Source organism: Fusarium poae, chromosome 1, assembly GCF_019609905.1.
Source record: "Fusarium poae strain DAOMC 252244 chromosome 1, whole genome shotgun sequence".
Classification (NCBI taxonomy): domain Eukaryota; kingdom Fungi; phylum Ascomycota; class Sordariomycetes; order Hypocreales; family Nectriaceae; genus Fusarium; species Fusarium poae.
Window position 1 is genome coordinate 11,863,244 of NC_058399.1, and position 17,125 is coordinate 11,880,368.

The 17,125-nt window shown below is 46.1% G+C and overlaps 2 protein-coding genes across 2 annotated transcripts; one reads left to right on the top strand and one right to left on the bottom strand.

Annotated features, from left to right (window-relative positions):
* Positions 1 to 10,167: 10,167 nt before the first annotated feature.
* On the top strand, positions 10,168 to 10,443 carry FPOAC1_003861 (uncharacterized protein; the record flags this gene model as incomplete). The annotated part of the gene is made up of 2 exons (XM_044848416.1): positions 10,168 to 10,237; positions 10,283 to 10,443. The coding sequence occupies 2 exons, from the start codon at positions 10,168 to 10,170 to the stop codon at positions 10,441 to 10,443; spliced, it is 231 nt and encodes a 76-aa protein (XP_044714332.1).
* Positions 10,444 to 11,555: 1,112 nt separating this feature from the next.
* FPOAC1_003862 (uncharacterized protein) lies at positions 11,556 to 13,998 on the bottom strand (the record flags this gene model as incomplete). The annotated part of the gene is made up of 4 exons (XM_044848417.1): positions 11,556 to 11,576; positions 11,887 to 12,038; positions 12,088 to 12,375; positions 12,429 to 13,998. 4 exons carry the CDS (start codon positions 13,996 to 13,998, stop codon positions 11,556 to 11,558), a joined length of 2,031 nt encoding a protein of 676 aa, XP_044714333.1.
* Positions 13,999 to 17,125: the final 3,127 nt, after the last annotated feature.

The window sequence follows — 17,125 nt, forward strand, 5'->3', positions numbered from 1 at the left end:
TGCGCTGAGACTGAAGGAACTGCTCGTACAGCTGTGGACTCGCTCGCAGCTGGATCCCGATGTTGTGAAGCATTCCCGGGGCGCCGTGCTCACTGTACTCCCTGAAAGTGGCGCCAGTTATCTCTTCCGGAGCCGGGTGGGATGATAGGAGATCCTCTTCTGGGACACGAACTGCAGCGTTCGCCTCCAAGTCTTCATCCATGTCGTCTTCCATTTCTTTATCCAGGGCCTCGTCGATGACTTGGTCAAGTTGCTCCTCACCGTCACCTCTATCGTCGCCGTCGGCAGCGATGATTGCCGCGAAGTCCTCTCCCTTAGAACCGTACAGCATTGCCCGCACGCAGAGGTTGAAGATATGCGCAGCGCATCTGATCCGTCGCTCTTCAGGCGAGAATCCGTGTTCAAAGGCAAGATCATCCATGCAGGTGTCATTGTTAGCAGCATTGTCCAGCGTGAAGTAGCCAACCTTGTCCGGATCGTTGATTTGCCAGAACGCGAGCGTATCAGCAACCTCATCAGCGAGTGAGGCACCGTTGTGTCTGCCCGAGAGGGGTCGAAGCCCAAGGAGGATTCGGTGTTGGATAAAGTGATTATCAATAAACTGAGCGTTGATCCCAAGAAACGAAGTGTATGACTTAGATGTCCAACCGTCGAAGGAGAAATGGATCTGGGATCGAGCGCTGCGCAATACTTCGGTGACCGGCCCGACGGCACCTCTGTACTCAGATTCGAGCATGCGAAGCAACGTCTTCGCAGAGGGAATGTGGGTCACATCAAGGATGGGATTGCCGTAGAGCAGGATCCGCTGGAACCGCTCGGTATTGACAATGTTGAACGGCAGATTATGGTATGTAATCCAGTCGAGGAGGAGTATCCGGAGGCCTTTGCTGCTAAACCTTCCACGCAGTTTGCTAACAAGAAACTGGTCATGAGGATTATTCAGGTCGGCATTGATAAAGTGGGTGATAGTCTGGTCGCTCAGACATGAGGCTCGCACACCGCTGGCAACATTGTTTGGGGCCTACCAAATCAACATACTTGTTGCTGAGTTATCCACAAAAGGCACGCACTTACCAGAATCCCATGGGCATTGCGGAGGTGGTTTTTAATAGCGGCTCCGGTCGAACAGACAAAGCAGAAGTCTGACTTCTTTTTGAAGCCTCGGGCGAAGCAGTCTGCACAGATCCACTTGAGCTTATTACTCTGCCGCGAGTTGGAACGGTCCTCGACACAATACCCATATTGCTGCCACCACGCCCTCGTGTCCTGGCCGCCAGTATAGCGCTCGAATCCGGGCCATTTAGCCCACTCTTGGCAGCCCCAGAGTGCCCAATCAACCTGAATAAAGTCGCCAGCCATTCCACGAGGACGGGGTGACGGTGTCGCTGGCAACGAGGTTCCTAGAGACGACACAGGAGGCGAAGACGAGTACTCGACGCGCTCTGTTGCACCTGACTGAATCGACGGGAGAGGGCTTGAAAGGAATGGTTCGGACATCGTGGCGTTAGGTTAGTCACGTGAATCGAGTGAGCTTATAGAGAAAGGCTAGAGCCATCGAGGCTTCGCCAGTGCTCAACTTATAGGTAACGCATCCATAACAGCAACGCAAACAATGACCTCGCGCGTCATATCCAATGGTCTACGCGACGACGACTCTTGGCACAACCACTGGTGCTCGACGGTTCTTCAGGTGCATAGCGCATTAAATACAATAGCGCCAGCAACCTAGTCTCTAGTCCAGGTATTATTCTAGCTAAATAAACACTTAAGGTTAATAAGATTATATAGCAGTTATAGGTTATATATAGGCTATTCCCTTAGGATAATATTCCCCTAGGATAATAATAGTAATTAGGTTAAAAATAAATAAATCTTAACCCTAAGTTAATAGAAAACTAATATTAAATATTAATAATAGGCCTAGAAAATAATAAAGAAAAAGAAAAATTTAATTAATTCTTTATATATAAGTAAATTATAATTAATAATTTAAAAATAGAGTTTATATATTACTATAGTAATAATAAAAGTAAGTCTATTTATATTAAGCTAGATATATTTATATTAATAGGTATTATTATAATATTAAATAATAATAGTATTATTATTTAAATATAATTAAATTTAAATTATATATTTTATATTAATAGTAATACTATTTACTTACTACTATATATAATTATAAAAAATAATATAGTAAACTAAATAATTTAGCTTTATAAGTAGCTTAATATTTTACTTTATTTAATTTATAAAATAGCTATTAAACTTAAGGTTAATAAAGTAAAATATTATTATTATAATTACTATAAAACTATTAAAGAGTAATTATAAGTAGTAATTATATTTATAGTATTATTCTTATTATTAAGATAATACCCCTAGATATAATAAAATCTAATAAATAAGAATATATAATTACTACTAGATAGAAATATATTAATCTTTAGGCTAAAGATATATAAGGGGTTTAGCTATAAGGCTAAGGGCTATTACTTTTTAATTTATAATAAATTAAACTTTTCTATATATAAGACCTATAATAGATATAGAATATAAATAGAAAGTAAGTATAAATAAGAATATATAATACTTTAATTACTATATAAAGCCTTATATATAAAGTATTAGATTATTAATTTAGTATAAAGTATTAAAACTACTAATATTAATAGTAATCTAACTATTAAATATATTAATAATAGTATAATTATTAAAGATACTTTATTACTATAGACTATCTAGGTATATAAAAAGGATCTAAAGAAAGTAAAAATAAAATAGTAATATTAAGTAAAGGTATTAAGTAAAATTAATACTAAATTAAGATAAGTATAATTTATAAAATAGTTAATATACTTATAATAAAGAGATAAATTAATATTATACTAGGCAAGGCTATTACTAGCTTTTATTGCAATTAAGCAATAAATATAGCCCTATAAGTATTATAAAGTAAACTAGAGGCTATATAAATTAACTAAGAGTTTTTAATATAAGCTTAATTATTATATAGAGAGGCTAGATAAAATACTAAATAAAATACTTAAGTAGCTTAATAATATTAACTTAACTAAGCTAATATTAACCCTATTTAGCTAAAAGCAGCAGTTAAATATAATAAATAGGTATAATATATATTAATAGTAGTATTTATACTATTATATTTAGATTTAGGTACTTAAGTATAATAAGGCTAAGGCAGAGTATAGTATTTAATTTATAGAAAAGCAGTAAAATTCCCTAGCTAATATTATTTAGTAACTTAATACTATTATTAATAAAAAGAAAAGGCAAAGGTAATAATAAGTTATAAAGGGCAATAAAAAAAAAGATAAAGAAGAAAAAAAAAAAAAAAGAAAAAGAAAAAGACTTTAATAAAGAGATACTTAATAAAGCTATCTTTAACTTTTATATTAAGTTAATTAAATAGAAGCTTAAGAAAAAGTAATATTATAATTTACTACTCTACTTTATAGCTATATTAAGTATTAAGGAAAATAATATATAGATACTATCTTATATATATACCTAGTTTCTTATTAATTTCTTATAATATAGGCAGATTCTAATATTAAAGTACTTCTTTAAAGATAACCTATATAACTCTAATAACTTAAATTATAATATAAGCTTTATAGCTATTAATTAGTTCTAAAAGGGTTATTATAATTAACTTATAATTAGCTTATATATACTATTTAGTACTATTATTTAGTAAATAATATATAAAAAGGGCTACTATAATTAAAAAAGTAAGTAAGTATAAATACTATAGAATAGTAATAATATAATACTTAACTATTTAAGTAATAAGATTACTATAAATAGCTTTTAATAAGTAATATAAGCATTTATATAAAAAGCAGAGAGCTAGCTTAATAAGCTTATAAATAGATAATAAAGTTAAATCTATAAAATAATATAACTATAAGATATTATTAATAGCTTAGTATTTAAGGGCCTAGGGCAGTTATTTATAATAAACTAAAAGAATATATAGCTTAAGCTAAATATAGAGAAGTTAATAAGGCTATTAAATATAATACTATAAAAGATTATTAATATAAAGAATAGTAATAATTAAATTAAATGCTATAAATAGGTAATAGATAAATATCTTAGCTATGTCACGGGCTGAGTCCGGCGGTACGGGTGGACAGGGAACGCTTCGGGCGTAATAGGTTCTATTGCTACGGATAGGCACTGCAGGCAGGTCAGGCTCTATTAACAAGACGTAGCTCAAGGAGCTACGTTCAGGATCTGACTGGCGGTCTAACTAAGGTTACGGCGATAACGCTATCGCCACGTGATCTGATCCACTTGTGACTCTAGGGTAGGTTGGTCTGACTTCGAGCTGTGACAGTGCCCCCCTCTTTAGCATCGAGCTCTGCCGAGACGGGCTACTGTGGTCCGGGCTTGTCAGGGTATCTCCTGTGGAAGTTCGCCACGATCTCTGCAGAATTCTCCACGTAGGCAGCAGGGACTTCTGTTGGGTCTGCATATCCGGCCCATTTCACAGTATACTTCAGCCTGGGGCGGCCTCCTCGGCCTCGTCTGTCCCATCGGGAATCCACAATGTCTTCAACCTCCCACTCTTCCACTCCTTCGGCTTCTACTGGCGGTGGCGGGTCTACGTTCTGACCGGGCAGCGGATTGGTGGCAGCTGGCTTTAGCAGGCTCGTGTGAAACACGGGGTGTATCTTCATGCTGGCGGGCAGTTCCAGTCGATAGGCGTACGGGGAGATGACCTTGCCGATCTTTAACGGGCCGATGTTCTTCCAGTCTAGTTTCTTCTGTGGCCTAAGGGTCTTGATATTCCTGGCGTCTAGCCACACTGGAGTCCCCCTACTTGGTATCGTCGGGCAGGTCGTCTGTGTCGGTTCGCTTGGGCTTCGTAACGGGCTTGTGCGGCAATGCTTTCTGATCTCAGGTGCTCTAGGATGTCGTTCATCGTCTTTGCGAACTGTTCTGCGTCTCTAGTGGCTGGGGTTCCTCTGACTGTAATCGTGGGTTCAAAGCCCATTCGCGGGTGGAATCCATAGTTTGCAAAGAACGGAGATACGCCGGTGGTTTCGGATTTCAGGGAGTTCGCTGCGAACTCGGCCAGGGGGAGCCATCGGTTCCAGTCGTCCTGTAGGTATGACACGTAGGCTCGCAGGTACTGTTCCAACACAGCGTTCAGGCGTTCAGTCTATCCGTCGGTCTCAGGGTGGTAAGCGGTGGATAGTAGCGAGCTGATCGACAGTTGTTTGGTGAGCTTCTGCCAGAACTCCGCTACGAACTGGGGTCCCCGGTCCGATACTATAGTCTGTGGGAGCCCATGTAGCTTCCACACTTCCTTCAGGTAGTAATGGGCTGCGTCTTCGGCATCGCAGGTTCCTTTGCATGCGATGATATGTCTCATCTTGGTCAGGCGGCAGGCTATAATCAGGATGGCGTCATTTCCTTCGCTGGGCGGCAGATGTGTGATAAAATCCATTGACACATGTTGCCAGGCTCGTTCGGGGATAGGCAAGGGTTTCAGCACACCTTGCTTCGCTTCTCGGGCTGGGTTGGCTCTTCGACACGTATGGCAGTTCTTAACCCATTGTTCGATGTAGGCCAACATTCCGGGCCAGTAGTAATCCCGGGAAAGCAGGTCATAAGTGCGGGCACGACCTGGGTGTCCTGCTATAGGGTGTTCGTGGCAGGCTTTCAGCAGGGCGGTCTTGAGGGCGTCGTGGCTCGGGATATAGATGCGGTCCCGGTACAACAGTCGTTCCTGGACGATCTTGCACTCTGCAAGCGTAATCTTCGGGTGTCGCGGTGCGTCGGTCCTGAGGGCTTGTAGTATCGACTGCAGGTCTTCATCGGTCTGGTATCCTTCGTTCAGCAAGCGGTCGATCTCTTCTGGTAGCTCTATTGAGAGTGACGGCTCCTCGGGTGTTGGTGCGGGTTGGTTCTGTTGTAGTGGGTGGCGGATGCGGGCTCTCTGGACTCGTAGCGGCGGAAGTTGCCAGTTCTCTTTCTTTAGTACCACCTGGCTTTGGTGCGCTAAGCGCTCATCCCCCTCTTTAGGGAGGTCTTCTGACCTCCTGGTCAGGGCATCGGGTTTAACTCCCTGTTTCCCAGGTCGATATGTGATCTGGAAATTAAATCGGGACAGGAACTCAGACCAGCGGGCTTGTCGTCGGTTAAGTAACTTCGTCGTCGTAAAGTACTCCAGGTTCTTGTGATCCGTGATCACTTTTATCGGTGAGGGTGCCCCCTCCAGTTCGGGTCTCCATTCTTCGAAGCAGCGAATAATGGCCATGAGTTCCTTATCGTAGATCTCGTAGTTGCATTCCGTGGACGTATGCTTCTTGGAGAAGAAGGCTACCGGGTGCAGCCTTCCGTCATCGTCGTATTGCGACAGCACACCGGCGGATACATAGTCAGAGGCGTCTGTCTCCAGGATTACGTCCTTCGTCCAATCGAAGGGGCGTAAGATCGGTGCTGATGTGAAGGCTCCCTTCAAGTCTCGGAAAGCCTTTTCGCAGGTTTCGTCCCAGACGAACGGTACGTCTTTCTTTGTCAGGTGGTTCAACGGGGCTGTAAGCTTAGAGAAGTCACGGATGAACCTCCTGTAGAAGTTCGCAAATCCTGTGAAAGCTTGTACATCTGTCAGGCAGGTCGGGGTTTGCCAGTTCTTAACAGTTTCGATCTTTGCAGGGTCCATTCGGATGCCGTCTCGTCCCACGATAAGGCCTAGGAACTTGGTTTCCGTAACCATGAATTCGCATTTGGCTGGGTTTGCGAATAACCCGGCAGCTCTCAGTTTTTCAAGCACCATCTTTAATTGCTCGACATGTTCTTCTCGGGTCCGGCTATAGATCAGGATATCGTCCAGGTACGCAGTGCAGAATATATCCAGGTATTCCCTCAGCGCATCATTAATGTACCGCTGGAAGGTCGCGGGGGCTCCTGTTAGGCCGAAGGGCATAACCAGTGACTCATATAATCCGAATCGGGTGCGGAATGCTGTCAGGTACTCCTGGCCTTCCTTGATACGCAGATTATTGAAGGCCGATACGATGTCAATACGGGAGAAGTATTTCATACCAGACAGGTTATTCAGGGATTCTTTGATCAGGGGGGAGCGGGTAGCGGTCCTTAACCGTAATATTATTCAGGGCTCGGTAGTCCACGCAGAAGCGTAGACCACCGCCGGGTTTCTTGACGAATAGTACCGGGGAGGCTACAGGCGACGAGCTTGGGCGGATGAATCCTTTACGCAGATTCTCGTCTAGCCACTCTCGTAGGGCTGTCAGTTCGTTCCGGGACATTCCATACAAGGGTCCAAACGGCAGTTTTCCTCCTGGGGTTAGCTCGATGTGGTGGTCTCCAGATCGGTGCGGTGGTAGCTTCTCTGCCTCCTTAGGCGAGAAAACGTCCTGGAACTCTCGAAGTTCTTCCGGCAGCACGAATGCCTCTGGCTCAGGCTTAAGCAGGTAGTCCAGTTGCTTCAGGGTGACGGTGAAGAGGCGGTAACGGTCCTTCTGGCTGTATATTCGGGCGGTTCGCAGGGAAACCGGGAGGATATCCTTTCCCTCCAAGGCTGGTGGGATACTCCCTTTCATCTGGCGCATGAACTTCTTCGGGACGGTCTGTAAAGCCTTAATCCTTGTAGGCTTGGTTGGGGTGTTGCAGAATTTCTGGCAGTACGGGCTGTTAAATGTGAACGTGTGGGCCGCGAAGCCCACCTGCGGGTCGTGTTGCTTTAGCCAAGGCATTCCCAGGACAATAGGGTAGCTGGCTAGCTGGGTCACGTAGAAGATCATGCTCTTCTGCTCGTGATCGGCAATGCGGAGTCCGGCGCGGACGTAGTAGGCGACCTTCCCGCTCTCGGCAGGTCGCCCGTCGAACACTTCAATCTCGAAGGTTCTCTTCAGGGGTCTAAACTTCAGGTTCTGGGACTTAGCCCAGCTCTCGTCGATAAACCCTTTTCCTTCCGCTCCGCTATCGGTCATAGCGTAAGACGGAATTGGTTCTCTTCCGGCCACATTGAGGCTGGCAGGCAGTATCATCAGGTTCGAACGTTGGTTGTTCTCGTTCTCAATCGGGATTCCATGAACGGAGGCGGCGGACAGTTTAATCTTCGGTACAGTAGGTGCGGGGAGGGGAGCCTGGCGCCGACTTAAGACAGGCTCACCCCGTTTTCCTGGCGTCCTCGGGAGTGTCTAGATCGGCGGGAACTGGCGCGGCTGGATGTAGGCGAGTGTGGAGACGGGGGCTGGCTGGTGCGGTTGGGGCTATAAGCGAAGGTGGCTTGACGGAGCCTGGTTGGACGTGTGTCAGGTTCGGGACAGTCGCGGAGGTAGTGGTTGGCTGAACCGCAACGGAAGCACTGGTTGTTCTCCCGTCGTTGGTTAGGGCGGTTATAGCGGCGCTGATTGCTGAGGTCCATAGGTTCTCCGGCTGGTTGGCGGTTTTCGGGGGGGCTTCTCCCTCTACGAGGCGATGGGGACTTCTTTCGGAGTGTCTGGGGGTACTCCTTCAGCGGCATATTCGTCTTTCGTGACGCAGGCTGTGGCTCCGCTGCGAAGCGGCGTCGTCGGTTTTCCAATTCTTGTAGGAAGGTGGCTAGGTCGTGATATTTATAGCTAGGCGGTGGGTTGTGTATAAGCATTCCGCGTAGTTCTCGGGAGACAGCTTGTTCCAACAGGGTAGGGAGGGCCTCTTCTGACATTTCTCCTTCCAGCGCGAGGCGTTGGAACTCGGCGAAGAAGGTGCTGAAATCCTTGTGAGTCTGGCGAAGGCGGAATAATTCGGCGCGGGCATTATTGATCCGGTTCGGGTCTCCAAAAGCGCGTTCTAGTAGATCGATAATATCCTGGTAGTCGGGGAGTTGGCATTCACCAGCTTTAATGTGCGGTAGGACTTGTGCATAGGCGCGTCCCTTAAGACGGCCAGTTACATAGGACATTCGGGCGAGGCGTGTCGGGAATCGGTCGTGGTTAGCTTTTAGTTTTGAGTGTATCTGGGAGACGAAACGGCGTAGGTCGCTCCGTTCGCCCTCAAACTTGTCAGGGTCGGGTAATCGTTCGGTAAGACTGGTTGATTCGGTAGATCGGGAAGAAGGCGGAGGAGTCGTTCCCATAGGAGTCGCTACACGAAGCTCAGCGGGAGCGCTAGTCTCGGGGGGTTCACGGATAGTAGGTACGGTAGGTCGGGTGGCATCGAGGGCGCGACGTTCGGCGAGGCGGGCCTCGAAGATGTCGTCGTCCTTCCTCTTTAGGGCCTTCTCGTGTTGTTGCTCAGTGTACTCGAGCTGGGCTCGGGCAAAGTTACGCTCAGTGGTGATTTGTTGCAGGGATTGTTCGAGTCCTTGATGTTTATCCTTCATGTTCTGGGTCTCATTCTCCAGCTGGGATATACGGTTCTGGGCGTTCTCGGCGTAGGTATAAACGTTCCGGAAGTATTCGAACCAATCGTCTAGGTGTTCCGGGGCATGGTCACGGAATGACTCGACGCTGTCCGGCAGGAAGGGCGGGAGCGGGCGGGCAGACATCGCGTTCGGTGTCCAACGGTTAGGAGCTACGTAGTGTCACGGGCTGAGTCCGGCGGTACGGGTGGACAGGGAACGCTTCGGGCGTAATAGGTTCTATTGCTACGGATAGGCACTGCAGGCAGGTCAGGCTCTATTAACAAGACGTAGCTCAAGGAGCTACGTTCAGGATCTGACTGGCGGTCTAACTAAGGTTACGGCGATAACGCTATCGCCACGTGATCTGATCCACTTGTGGCTCTAGGGTAGGTTGGTCTGACTTCGAGCTGTGACAGGCTATATAAATATTCAAATAAGGCCTTATATAAATATGCATAAATATATTCATATTTATATCCATATAATATATAAATATAATATGTACTTGCGTATCTATATTCATGCATATTCATATAATATAGTGGGTCGTGATTGGCTCAGAATTTGATCTCATCTCTGTGAGAGATGATAGCTACTAGTCACATCCGAGGAATGGCACGAGGGCGCGTTTGCCGCCGCCCAGTAGTCTCTGGAAGGAAGAGTACAACCACGATGTCGAGATACAACTCTCAGAGCAATCCTTGGCTGCGCCTACTTTCTTAAAGCGAAAGAAGGATACGATGCTCTCAAAGATGCGCTTAGAACTGTGAAATATGACAATGGCGAGAGCACGGGGCAAGGATGATTTCGATAGTTTTATCTCCAAGGCTCCTATCGCACTTGCAGAGGGTACTACGCCCCTTCAATGGTGGTGTAGTGAGGACGTTCGTATAGCGTACCCACGGCTTAGCCGTATGGCTATCGATATCGTGTCTGTACCAGTAGAATCAGCAGAGCCAGAGCGGACCTTTTCGGGGGCCAGGCGCACAGCTAGATGGGATATGCTACGATTGCTGATTGAGAGCATTGAGAAGATTGAGTGTATCGGCAATTAGCTGCGTGAGAGACATATTAGACCGTAGGCTGAGGGGAGGATAGGCCTCCCATGTGATCCAGAGGCTATAGGGGGTGATATTTAATAATGTACAGGTCAAACGGGGGCGATTGAGAAGTTTTCGGGCTATATAGCTACATCAATCGGTTCCTCTCACTTCACTGTAGTAGCTTGGCATCACGTGAGCCCTTATATGAATATGCATGAATATGTTATATGAATATGTGTTCTGCAAGATAAGTTGAATATAATATGAATATGAGAAAATCAGCGTGAATATTCATATAGCCATGTATGTCACCCATCATACGCTCTGCCAGTCCCTTCACTTGTTGATGGGTAAGGGGCATGCCAAGGGCTTCTTGGGTAGATATATAAGCAGCCAAGTTAGCCTCTTGTGACTGCGATAACCGCTGATAATCAACCCACGCGGCATTTCTGCTTTGCCTGCCCTTCAGCCGATGCTGAAGGGACTGGTATGGTATGCCCCATTCGCGAGCTGCCTGGCGAATAGGGCAGCCAGCAGCCACATCAGCAAGTGCTTGTTGGAGCTCAAATTCGGTATAATGCTTCATTGTATGATGGAGAAGGTATCGTGAAAAAATGGCGTTGTTTGACGATAAATGGCAATTGTTGTGATGGTTTGAAAAAGGGGATGTTCTTGACGATGCGGCATTTTCGGATGGCTCGGATGTGGGGGTGGCTCGTAAGTGGGGTGGGTGGGTTATCATCATGCGCGTTAAGTGCCTCAATAGGTGGTGAGTGCTGATTGGGAAGTCATTGTCTGATTAAGATTGGCTTGTATTGGAGGTTGGACGGTCTTGCTCAATGACGTGTCGTGTGGTTTCCCTGAGGTACCTCGCCATTGACAGGGATAGTGTGGGGCAGGATACCTGCCGGAGCTCCTCCACAATTGAAGGGATAGGGCTAGAAGTCGGAAAAGAATGTAACGAGACTTAATGTTGTGGGCCCTATGAGGCGTATCCTCCTGGGCGGAATAAATTCATTCATTCATTCATACTGTATTACACCTCCGGTGAGTGTGTCGGTATATTTTAAGTGACTCCTTGCACCCGCACCATGTTGGCATAGTTGATCTAACTTTGAAATTTATTACTGGATAGGACTCATTTTCTGTCTGTATCAGCAGTTTTTGACGTCAAGCATCCACAGCCCATTCCCCAAGCTCAATTATTCCCTCAATCATCGCTCTCGCCATGTAGTCCAAGCACGTCATCAGTAACCAGACCACGAAAAGAACAAACACCAGGAAAAGAACAAGGAAAAGAACGAAGACTAAAAACGGTGTATAATCTACAGCCGGCCGTATTACTTGAACTGGCTGGGTCTTTTCTGCCTTGCCTGATGAGGTTTCCCGTGTCTTGGCGTTCAACAGAACTCTCTCCTCCATGCCCCGTGATAACTCTTCCAACTTGGAGCTTACAGTGTAAACTTCTCCACCAACCCGAAGCAAAAAGGCCGTGAGCTCAGCAAGATTGAAATCTGGGTCAGGGGTTCGGGTTTTGCGGATGTCGGTGATGAAGCTCTCCCACATCATCGCATTCGCTTCAGATTGTTTCGTTGTGGGCATGGCTGCTAAAAGCGACGTTGTTAACCTAAGTTTGATCACAGTGACAGAACTCACATTTTGTGACATCATCCTCTGGCCCTGGTGAAGCTTCATCCCAGCTTCGTGGATCATGCTTTTGCCCATTGGCATTCCGGTCACTTTCCCAAATAGCGTATCTGAACTGCTTTAAGAATAGCCAGAACCTGGCAATCGGTTGCCGGTCTTGATAGTCTGATAGGAGGACTTGAAGTCTGTTGCTGGTTGGAAAGGCGTCCTTGAAGTCTAGCTCTGCTTTCCTCACCCAGACTTGGAGCATAATAAGGGACGCTCTGAGGGCTTCAGCAGGAACACCCGAGAACGAATCTATTTATGGTGATTAGCCTGCTATAGGCTTCCGGTGATTGGACAAAACTTACCATCCTTTGCTCCATCCGTCACAGTTTCATTGTGCCATTCTTGAGATGTTGGAACTAGCTCAGGGTTAACCCTTCGATCGTGGTACTCTTGAACGTTTGAACCTTTATCGGCGGCACCTTTGTGGTCCCCTTCGGTTTCATTATTCCTTTCTTGAGAGAACTCTTCAGCCCATCGTGCTCCCTCCATTCCTATTTCTCTTAGACGTTTTAAATTGATGCTGTGCTCTCCAGGCCACGAAGTTATGTTGGTTTTGACTTTTCTCCCCTCGTTTTCCATAAAATAAGCGAGCTGAGTAATGTATTCCTTTTTGGCGTCATGATGCTCTCCTATCAGATTCTTTCCCACTTCGCAAGGCTCCTCAAGATACCACTGAAGTAAATTAAGAAAAACGGCCTTTCGGTCAAAAACAATAATCGATCCATGGAATGCATGATCTAGCAGAAGACCATTGATGATTCTCATCTGGTCCGTGTTGACCTTAAAAAAAGGAAACGAGAATTCGTCATTAGGACGAAGCTTTCCATCCCATCCAGGTCTCGGGGTCACCCTTCCATTAATTATGCTGGAGTAATTGTTGAACGCTTTGTGGACAGGCATGTCTTCTAAGATAGATTTGGTGCCTTTGCCAAACAGGGCGTCCGTCATAATTTTCCGTAGAAATCCTCGCTCGGATTTGAGTTCTGGATTGGCATCTTCGAATGGCTCAGGAAGGTACCTGCTTCGCATGACGATAACCAGTCTTGGAGCAATAGTCGTGAAATAGTGAAAGCTAGGACCCAGAGCAGCGTGCTCTCCTGTTTCTCTGTCCCGGTAATGGACTGTTGGTCCCTCGTGGACATTGTAACCCGTATCAGTCAGAATGAATTCCTGGTCTTCGCTTGCCGGGGTGCAAATCGCAATCCAGTAATTCGTGACATGATCTACAAAATCAGTAGCAATACAATAGTACACAGAACGATATACTTGTTTTGCCCATTCATCCCCCAGATCCATATGAAGATCGATGATGGCGCTCAAACTATGCAGCCAAGCATCAATCGGTCGTTGAAGATTATGCTTATCCATATACTCTTTTAGAATTGGTTGATCGCTGGGATGGCAATCATCTATGCTCTCGTGATCAAATCTTCGATAGTGCCCTGGACCACGATACATAAGCAGAAACAAGAATTTGCGCAGGATGTCGCGTTCTGTTCTCATCAAGGTAACAGAGTCTTTACAAGCCTGATGCTCTGTAACAATCTTCCGAATGATGCGACTGGCTTGGCCTTCCAGAGCACTGAACTTGATCTCGAGAAGGCGAGGAAGCTGTGTCGTTTCCTTTTTGTCGGTGTACATATCTTCAATACCACATATGCGTCTTGTAGGATGTTCGTCGACAGTGAATCCATCTGGAGATAGCCGCAAGCAGTTCACAACTTCGTCGCCTGGATATTTGTACCGTTCGTGATGCTTCTTCTTGCACTTCAGTTTGTTTTCGGGCGTCTCGGGGCATACAAATGGGTGGCTAAAGCGTTTCAATATAAATTGAGGAATGAAATGCTGGTATTGGGTATCAACAAGTGCCATGACTACTTAGCGACAATGGTATTTTTATTGAGATGAGTGGATTACAGAGTAGAGAAGTAATTGATTGTTCGAATGGGCCTTATGAGCGGGGTTCCACGGGCACCATGGCCCACGTGTCAGGTCTGGAGGTGGATTTTCCGGCTCCGGCCCAACGCGATGTGTAGGGCAGGGTAAAATTTAACGCCAGAAGTCTGAGAACACCCACCCTGTAACAACATCACTAATTCAACCGTAACAACTTCAAATCAATTCATTTCCATCGCAACAAGTTCAATTAAAAAATTATATATATCATTTTAAAGCCCTGATTTTTTTTATTTAATATTTTGTATACCAACCCCGGGCGCGAATGCAGGCGTCAAGCCTCCGAGGAAGGGAATCAATTAACCGATTAATTTGATCGGTTGTAATAGCTGCCCACGCCAACTTAATACATTCGATCAACTTTGCTCCAGGCATGGACATCTTACGAATCTATCGAATCGAATGCCAAGCCTTGGCGTTCGATTCGAACATGACTCGGAGGATTCGAATCGAATCGAATGTACCTCCTGTAGATTCGTATCGAATCTAACGCACCATAATCTATGTCCCGTCGATTCGATCCGAATCGAACGTGGCTCCGGTAGATTCGGATCGGGCGTAAGACGAAGCCCAGGGAGGACCGAAACAACAATAGTACATGGAACCCAATGGATCCTTGTCATTATCACTAGGCTGTCACGCCTTCATACCCCTAAGTATGAGGGGTAAGTGTTGCAGAGGGGAATCACAGCTTTGGATAAAACGTCATAGAATATTATAAATTGCGCAAGGCCAGGTAAAAAGCAGGCTAAATATTGTCTATCCCCTTCAGCGACGCAAGTGCATTAACCTATCCATTATCACTAAGGCTAAGCAGCAGCAGCAAAGGCATATAAATCCTAGCTTTACTCCATAATCAAATACACTAAGCTATTGCCACTATCTCCCTCCTTAGTCAGCTTCTTAATGGTAATGTTATACGCCTTACGCTGCTAAATGTCCTTTCGCTCTCTACAGACAACAATAGAATAGTGAGTATATTAACCGCCATTAGCGACAGTCGCAAATACTGACTTCTATTAATCTTCTACCAGTTAATCGATCTGCTTCTGTAGTAGTGACTATTAGCAATATCTTTAGTATAGTAGTGAGCATACTCGTTATCGGCTGTCGCTCCTACTATTGTATATTTTGTCTTCTGAGTGATCTTGCGGGCACTGGACGTTACTAAGGACAAGCCCTAGGTACATGATGATCCAGCTACACTCCTAGCAAGTCTACGTTCAATGTAATCTATTAGGGCCTCATTAGACGTAACAAATACCTCATAGTCGACGTCACGCTCCTTATACCTCTTCCCCTATATCTCTAAGAGTTTTGCTTCATACTCTAATCGCCAACTTTTAGCCTTACGAGAAGGTACTTAAGACCATAGTTGATCGAGAAGGCGCCACTTCTTCGCGGGGTTGAAGACGACAGCACCGACATAAGCTGCGCTAGTCAGACGGTTGTAGTACTTGTGCAGCTTCTTCCACCCGAGCTTGATAAAGACCTTGAGCAACCTACGGGTTCTGCTATCGAGCCCGTCGTAGATGGCAACCTCGACGTCCTTTTTCTCCTTGGTCACTGGATCCTCAACTTCTTCAAAGATCGTACCTTCAATAGCTCCTTCGAGGTGGTCAAGTAGGATCTCGAAGACAGGGAAGTATTCATCGAAACTACCACATGTCGACCTTGCGCCGGGGATACCGTCGCCCTGAAGTTGCTTGGTGGCAACGTCAAAAGGCTTTAGAAGCTTGACAAGTATCTCGATAACCTTCCAGTCGTACGCACTTAAGCGGTATTGCAGAACTGCCGGTTTCGGTTTTTCACAAAGGCCCTCGGTTTCCCAACGGTTCTGAACGTCATTGAAGAAAGTATTGAGAGCCGGGCGGAGGCGAAGCGCCCTCTCCATCATCCGCATGTCCGAGTTCCATCTGGTGGCATTGTTGAAGACCCACTGAAGCGTTGATTGATGGCCAGACTCCTTGCGCTGAGACTGAAGGAACTGCTCGTACAGCTGTGGACTCGCTCGCAGCTGGATCCCGATGTTGTGAAGCATTCCCGGGGCGCCGTGCTCACTGTACTCCCTGAAAGTGGCGCCAGTTATCTCTTCCGGAGCCGGGTGGGATGATAGGAGATCCTCTTCTGGGACACGAACTGCAGCGTTCGCCTCCAAGTCTTCATCCATGTCGTCTTCCATTTCTTTATCCAGGGCCTCGTCGATGACTTGGTCAAGTTGCTCCTCACCGTCACCTCTATCGTCGCCGTCGGCAGCGATGATTGCCGCGAAGTCCTCTCCCTTAGAACCGTACAGCATTGCCCGCACGCAGAGGTTGAAGATATGCGCAGCGCATCTGATCCGTCGCTCTTCAGGCGAGAATCCGTGTTCAAAGGCAAGATCATCCATGCAGGTGTCATTGTTAGCAGCATTGTCCAGCGTGAAGTAGCCAACCTTGTCCGGATCGTTGATTTGCCAGAACGCGAGCGTATCAGCAACCTCATCAGCGAGTGAGGCACCGTTGTGTCTGCCCGAGAGGGGTCGAAGCCCAAGGAGGATTCGGTGTTGGATAAAGTGATTATCAATAAACTGAGCGTTGATCCCAAGAAACGAAGTGTATGACTTAGATGTCCAACCGTCGAAGGAGAAATGGATCTGGGATCGAGCGCTGCGCAATACTTCGGTGACCGGCCCGACGGCACCTCTGTACTCAGATTCGAGCATGCGAAGCAACGTCTTCGCAGAGGGAATGTGGGTCACATCAAGGATGGGATTGCCGTAGAGCAGGATCCGCTGGAACCGCTCGGTATTGACAATGTTGAACGGCAGATTATGGTATGTAATCCAGTCGAGGAGGAGTATCCGGAGGCCTTTGCTGCTAAACCTTCCACGCAGTTTGCTAACAAGAAACTGGTCATGAGGATTATTCAGGTCGGCATTGATAAAGTGGGTGATAGTCTGGTCGCTCAGACATGAGGCTCGCACACCGCTGGCAACATTGTTTGGGGCCTACCAAATCAACATACTTGTTGCTGAGTTATCCACAAAAGGCACGCACTTACC